Raw genomic sequence first — 6,449 nt, 5'->3', positions numbered from 1 at the left:
GTCACCCTGGCTGGAGGTGGGACCCCCTGTGTGCGTGGTCAGATCCTGCCCCCCAGGCACAGACAGGGACACAACACTCAGCTCACACATCATTTATTTAGTGACAAAGGGCACAAGGGGATGTCACCAAGGTGAGGGGATGACACTGTGTCACAGGGGCTGTGGGTGTCAGCACACACTGAGGGTGTCACTGGGGTGGGGAGGCAATAGGGGTGTGGTTTGATGACACGGGGTGACCTGGCGTGGGGATAGGGGGTATCCCTTCACGTTGCCATGTGCGGGGACATGGGATGTCCTTGTGTGCTGCCACGTTGGGAAGGAGACAGCACAGCACGTGTGGGGACTCGCAGGGTACAGGTGTGTCCCCAGAGATGTAGCAGGACGCAGGACATGTCCCTGCCGGGCTCTGCCGCACGGTGACACAGGTAGGGCGGGTCCCTGTCCCTCCTCCCCGCGCACTACCCGCGCTCGCAGATGAGCTCCACGACGCTGTGCTCCATGGGCACGGGGTCCAGGCAGCGGTGGGCAGCGCTGGCAGCCACCTCGTCCAGCAGCCCCTGCACCACGCGCTCGTCGGAGGCGAAGCGCCACAGGTAGAGCTGCAGGTAGTGCCCGTCCACCTGCACCTGCTGCAGCCCGAAGCGCCCCAGCGTGCGCAGCCGCACGCACTCCAGCAGCGTCTTCAGGCTGATCTTGATGATCCCCGTCAGCACCGACACCTGTGCGGGCACAGCGGGCAATGGGGTGGCATCCTCAGGGGCATGGGGAGACCCCTGGCCTGGCTGACACTCCCCAGGCACCCTGGGCCTGGTCACCCCTGAGCAGTGACACCTAGAACAGGGGATAGTGGGCACACCCTTGTCCTGGTTGTCAGCTCCTGAGCACCCCCCAGGCCCCAACACCTGTGTCATGGGGACACCAGGGACATGTGACAGTGGGAAGGTGGGCAGTTTAGGGCCCCTGTTTAGGGATGTGGATGGCCTCACCTTGTTGAACTCGACAGGGCTGAAGATGTCAATGCGCTCTGAGAAAAGCTTCTGGATGTTGCTGAGCAGGTGGGTGTCCATGGGGGCACTGGGGACAGGGAGTCAGGGACAGTCAGGCACTTGAGAGAGCCAAGGATGTGGGGACAGGGACACAGGGACCATCAGGGGCCATGAAGATGGTGAGAGAATGTAGGGGTGGTTTGGGGACAGAAAGGGAAATGTGGGGATGGTCACAGGACATGGAGGGACAAGACAACTATGAGACACAAGGGATACAGGGATCACCAGGGGATACTGGGACAGCTGGGGGGAACATGGGGATTGTTGGGATAAACAGGGATCATCGTTAGGACAGTTTGGGGACATGGGGACAGCCAAGGGCTGTCAGGTGGATATTAGGACAGTCTAGGGGTGTGAAGAGAGTGCCAGGGAAGATGCGATGGGTACTGCAGGAGCGGCACAGGGGTGCCATGGCTGACCTGGGGGTGTAGCTCGGGGCATAGCGGCCGGGTGCCCGCGAGCTGCTGTAGACAGAGAAGGCACGTCGGCTGGAATCGCTGCTCTGCGCCCGCCGCACTCCCTCCTCGAAGAGCTGCCCCACCTGTGTGTGGCACCACACCCTCAGCACTCAAAACCCCCTGCTGGGAACCCCCCCAAAACACCCAGCATCCCTCCCAAAACCTTCTGGGATCCCCAAAGATCCTCAAGGACCAGACTGAGACCTCGGGCAAACCCTCTGGATGCTTCAGGGACTTCAGCTCCTCCCTACCCAGACCCACTGGAACCTCTGGAAGCTGCTGGCAACTTCCCACCAAAGGGATCTTCCCAAAGCCCTCAAGGACCTTACGGGGACCGCGGGGACCCCTCCAGGGGCCGCCAGCCCGACCTGGACGTCGATGGCAGTGATGTCCTCCACCACGCGCTTCATGACGGCGCGGACGTTGCGGGGCTCGACGGTGCCCAGCCAGTCGCGCGTCTCGACGCTCTTGCGCAGCATCTGCGCCACGGCCGCGCCCTGCACCTGCACGTAGTGGTCCAGCAGCCGCTGCGCCGCCGCCCGCGCCTCCGCACACAGCGCCGGCCCCGGGGTCACCGCCGGGCCCGAGTCCTGGGGGCATAGCAACAGGTAGGAATGGCCCCCACACCTCCCCTGCCAGCACCAGGTATGGGGTCACTGCCAGCCCTGTGTGCTGCTGCAGCAGCATCACTGCCCCTGTTGTGTTCGTGGGGCATCGGGGGCACGCTGGGACATGCAGAACCCCCCTGGGGACTTCCCGAGGTGCTCTTTTAGGGATGTTTGGGAGACACCACACAGGTCAGGACCCTCCTGTCTCCACAGGCAGTGCCATCTCTGGGGTCACCTCCTGGATGGACATGGGTGACGGCAGGGCACAGGGAGGGTCTTGGGGGTATTTGGAGGTACATAAAGACAAAAGGGAAGATCCCAAAACCCCCACACAGGGCACTGTCCCCACCACCATCCCCTGGGTGGGCACAGGGCCACAGAGGGGTCATCTGAGGTCACATAGAGGCTATTTTGGGGCTAATCAGAGCATTTTGGGTCTACTCAGGGCTGTTTTTGGGGACAGAGACAGAAGGAAGGTGCCCATGCTGTGGTGCCTGGGGCTGGGACACAGAGGGGTGTGGAGCCAATCTGTGACATCTTGGGGACATTCAGAGTCTCCTTAAGGACATTCTGGGGCTCACCTGGGGTGGGAACTGCTCGTCGGTGAGGGTGAGGATGTAGCTGATGGTGGAGTTCTCGTAGTCCAGGCAGAGGCGGGCGAGGAGCAGCAGCAGGCCCGGGGGGGCAGCAGGGGCCCCCCGCTCGGCCGGGCCATCAGCAAAGCCACGGGCCGTGTGGCACAGCCAGCGCACAAAGGCCACCACCAGCCCCTCGCGCACCGCTGCCACGCAGAACTCCCCCTGTGCCACAAATGGGGGGGTCACACTCCAACAAAGCCCCCCAAACTGCCTCATGCAGGCTCCAAACCGGTCACTGAGTGACCCCCAGCCTGCCCTGTTCCACCCCCAAAATGCCCCATGCCAGCCCCAGATTGTTCCAGAGACCCCCTGACTACCTTTGGCTCCCCCGCCCTGCACCACGGCAGCCCCAAATCACCCCCCAAAGCGCCCTGTCCCGCGGTGCCCCACCTTGAAGTAGGGCAGGCTGGCGAAGGCAACGTCCCTGGCGGTGAAGAGCTGCACGTAGGCCAGCACGGCCTTGAGCTGGCCCAGCACGGAGGCAGCCAGTGTGGCCAGCAGGTCGGGCAGGCCGGGCCCCTCCTTGCCGGGGGGCCGCGGCGCTGCCAGCGCCTGGCGCACGTCGCCCAGGCAGCCCAGGAAGAAGGTCTGCAGGGCACGCAGGTAGCGGTCGACGCGCTCGCGGGCGGCCCGGGCCACCAGCGCGGCGGCAGCGGCGGCGCCCTCGGGCAGCAGCTCCAGCAGCGCCCGCAGCCGGCGGTGGAACCGGTCCAGCGCCCGCACCAGCAGCGAGGTGTCGCCCAGGCCGCGCTCCAGCGCCAGCCGCCGCTCCAGCAGCTCGAAGTAGCGCGTGGCCAGCGCAGCAGCAAAGGGCTCCAGGCGCCCCGCGTCCCCCCCGAAGAGCGCGCGGTATGAGCCGGCCAGCTGGCACAGCGTGCCCACGAAGGCCGAGCTGCCACGGTCCACGAAGTCCAGGATGTCGGAGGCGGGTGGCGGCGTGGTGGCCGCGCCGGAGGGGTCGGAGGCGGGCAGCTCGGCCTCCAGCGCGGCCAGCTCGGCCTCCAGGCGCGCGCCCGCCTGGCTCAGGAACTCCTCGCTCAGCTCCTCGGGAGGCTCCTCCAGCTGCAGTAGCATCTCCACGCACTCGGTGAGTTCCTTGGGGTCCAGTGTCTCCTCCCTGGGGCGGGCGGGTGGGTGTGGGAGGTTCCGGGGTTAAGGGCAGGCACAGCGGGAAATGGGGAATAAGTGATAAAAGTCATCGGTAGGCCCCAGAGTGAACAGTAGTTGGTCAAAAAATAAAGGGGGAAAACCACTTAACAGCACCAGGAAGTTCCAACAGTAACAGAGGTTAATGAGGGACTCCCTGAAGTTCATCAGTAGGCTCCATTTCCCAGGGCTGCCATCAGTAGGCTCAGAGTGAACACCCCCAGACCCCCATTTCCTGAGGCTGCCATCAGTAGGCTCCAGAGTAAGCATCCCCAAATCCCCATTTCCCAGCAGTGCCATCAGTAGGCTCCACAGTGAATACCCCCAGACCCCCATTCCCAGCCCTCAGCAGGCTCCAGAGTGAACACCTCCAGACCCCCATTCCCAGCCCTCAGCAGGCTCCCGAACAGACGTACCGGAGGCGTGCGCGGAGGCGCTGGGCCAGCTCTGCCATGATGGCGTGGCTCTCGTCCTCGATGGCACGGAAGGAGGGCAGGTGTCGGTAGTGCCGGAGCACGGCGCGAGCGCGGCCGTAGCAGCGCAGAGCCCGCGCTGGCTCCGTGCCCGCCCAGCGCCGCAGCCGCCCCGGCACCTCCACCAGCGCCTGCAGCTTCCGCAGCAGTGCCTGCACCCCTGGGGAGACATGGGGCTCAGGGAGACAGGGTCAGGAGGGCCAGGTCTGCCCCCCAGGGCCACCCGTCCCCCCGCCCCGTACCGGCCAGCTGGGCGCCGCGGCGGTGCCGGTCCTGCAGCGCGGCGCTGACGCGGGCGCTCGAGGCGCTGATGGCTGCCATGTTGGCCGCCAGGTCGTCCATCTCTGCTTCCATGTGCCGGAAATCCACCTTCATCTTCCGGATGGTGTCTGGGGGGGGCAGGAGGCAAGTGCTGGGTCCTTCAGCTGCCTGCCACCCCCCAGACCCTCCGGGATGAACGTACCCCAAACGCCACCCCCCAGAGTAGGCTGGGTACCGGGCTGGCTGCCTGCAGAGCGCACGCCCCCAAATCCTTGTTTCCCAGCGCTGCCCTCAGCAGGCTCCAGAGTGAACATCCCAATATCCCAACGCTGCCCTCAGCAGGCTCCAGAGTGAACATCCCAATACTCCAGTGCTGCCCTTAGCAGGCTCCAGTGGAGCCTCTCACCGGTGGCAGAGATGAACTTGTTGTAGTTCTCGTAGAGCAGGGTCTGCATGTCGCTGTCCAGGGCGCGGATCTCCCGCCCTAGCGCGGCCTCCCGGGCCAGGAGCTGCCCCAGGGGACACTCACTACGCACCTGGGGGGGGGAAAAGAGCTGCTCAACTGCCCCACACCCGGCTGTCCCCTCTGCAATCCCCCTATTTACCCCCGGGAGCCCCCAAATTGCCCCCCCGAGGTCCTCAACTTCCCTGCAGGGCCTCCCTGGATCCCCAGCTGCCCCCCAGGAGCCCCCCCCGTAGTTCTGATTGCCCCCAGACCCCCTCCCCTTGCTGCTCCAGAGCACCCCAGTCCCATTTGTATAGGGAGTCATACAGTGTCCTACAGGCTCCCTATAGAAGCAGATCCATAGGGTCCCCATAGAGGATCTTTTTGGGGTCTCCTCGGGGCGCTGGGGGAGTCCAGCGGGGGGGTCCCCGGGTCCAGGAGGGTGTAGGGGGTTAAAGGTCACGGGGTCAAAGGTCACCTTGTTCATGAACACCTCCGGGTCGAAGTGGGGCCCGTTGATGTCCGTGGGGTCCGGGGCCGCCTCGGCTGCCTCGGCCGCGGACGGGCCGTAGTAGCGCTGGAGCGGCCCGTGGGGACGCCGCCACCCGCCGCCCCCGGTGCCTCCGGCGGCGGCCTCGGGGCTGCCCCCGGCGCCACTCCCGGCCCCGTCACCTGCAGCCACCGCCGCCATCGCTTCCGCCCCGGCCGCCGCTTCCTGCCTCGCGTCACTTCCGGCGCGGCGGGCGGTTACCGTGGCGACGGGGACGCGGCCCGGACATGGCGGAACATCCGGCAAAGGGTCCGTTACCGGGACCTGGGGCGGCCCGGGGACAAGGACCGCCCCGGGGACGGAGACATGGATGGAGACACCAGCCCCCAGAGGGTGAGCAGCCAGTGGCACCCCCACCCCTGGCCCGTGTCCCCCGCGGGCAGGTCTGGGGACACCGGAGGCAGACGCAGTCTGTCCCCAGACCTGCCCCGGTGTCCCTGTGCACCCTCATCCTCGTTTCCCCGTGACACCGGGCGCGTCACAGGGCTGCGGGACCCCCCACCTCCCCGGAGGGTCCCTCTCCAGCCCCAGGGTGGCTCAGGTACAGCCAGGGCAATCAACCTTGTATGAGGAACAAACAGTAGGACTAGAAGGTCTAAAATCAGCTTTATTTACAGCAGGAACCCCCCCCGGCTGCTCCAGCAGCCTTTTGTCAGGAGTTACCTGCTCCAGGAATTAGAGGCCATCGATTCTTCCCAAAGGGAAGGAGCCTGGAGCTGCCACACACCAGGGAAGCAGGAAGAACCAGAGGAAGTCTCTGCCGCCTCCTTTCTCCTTGCTTTCCCTGCAGGATTTTTGCCAAATGTGGAAAAGAACACACCTAA

General features: G+C 65.3%; 1 protein-coding gene across 1 annotated transcript; it reads right to left on the bottom strand.

Moving 5' to 3' along the window:
- Positions 1–77: 77 nt before the first annotated feature.
- VPS51 (VPS51 subunit of GARP complex) lies at positions 78–5,809 on the bottom strand. The gene is made up of 10 exons (XM_051776968.1): positions 5,554–5,809; positions 5,037–5,166; positions 4,612–4,758; positions 4,313–4,529; positions 3,141–3,867; positions 2,694–2,912; positions 1,873–2,094; positions 1,466–1,587; positions 987–1,074; positions 78–719 (listed from the first exon to the last, which is right to left on the bottom strand). Exons 1-10 carry the CDS (start codon positions 5,764–5,766, stop codon positions 459–461), a joined length of 2,346 nt encoding a protein of 781 aa, XP_051632928.1. The 5' UTR covers positions 5,767–5,809; the 3' UTR covers positions 78–458.
- Between the last annotated feature and the right edge of the window lie 640 nt (positions 5,810–6,449).

This window comes from Manacus candei, unplaced genomic scaffold (assembly GCF_025592945.1).
Source record: "Manacus candei isolate 608988 ecotype Guabito, Panama unplaced genomic scaffold, ASM2559294v1 h1tg000009l, whole genome shotgun sequence".
NCBI lineage: Eukaryota > Metazoa > Chordata > Aves > Passeriformes > Pipridae > Manacus > Manacus candei.
The sequence above is the reverse complement of the archived record's forward strand: the minus strand, read 5'-3'. Positions and strand labels throughout refer to the sequence as shown.

Bases quoted from the DNA above. Each gene is read 5' to 3' on its own strand.
- VPS51 (XM_051776968.1), bottom strand. From the start codon at position 5,766: ATGGCGGCGGTGGCTGCAGGTGACGGGGCCGGGAGTGGCGCCGGGGGC. The intron at 5,167-5,553 runs GTGACCTTTGAC...TCCCCCCCCCAG, and splicing joins CGGAGGTGTTCATGAACAAG to GTGCGTAGTGAGTGTCCCCT. The intron at 1,588-1,872 runs GTCGGGCTGGCG...TGCCACACACAG, and splicing joins TCACTGCCATCGACGTCCAG to GTGGGGCAGCTCTTCGAGGA.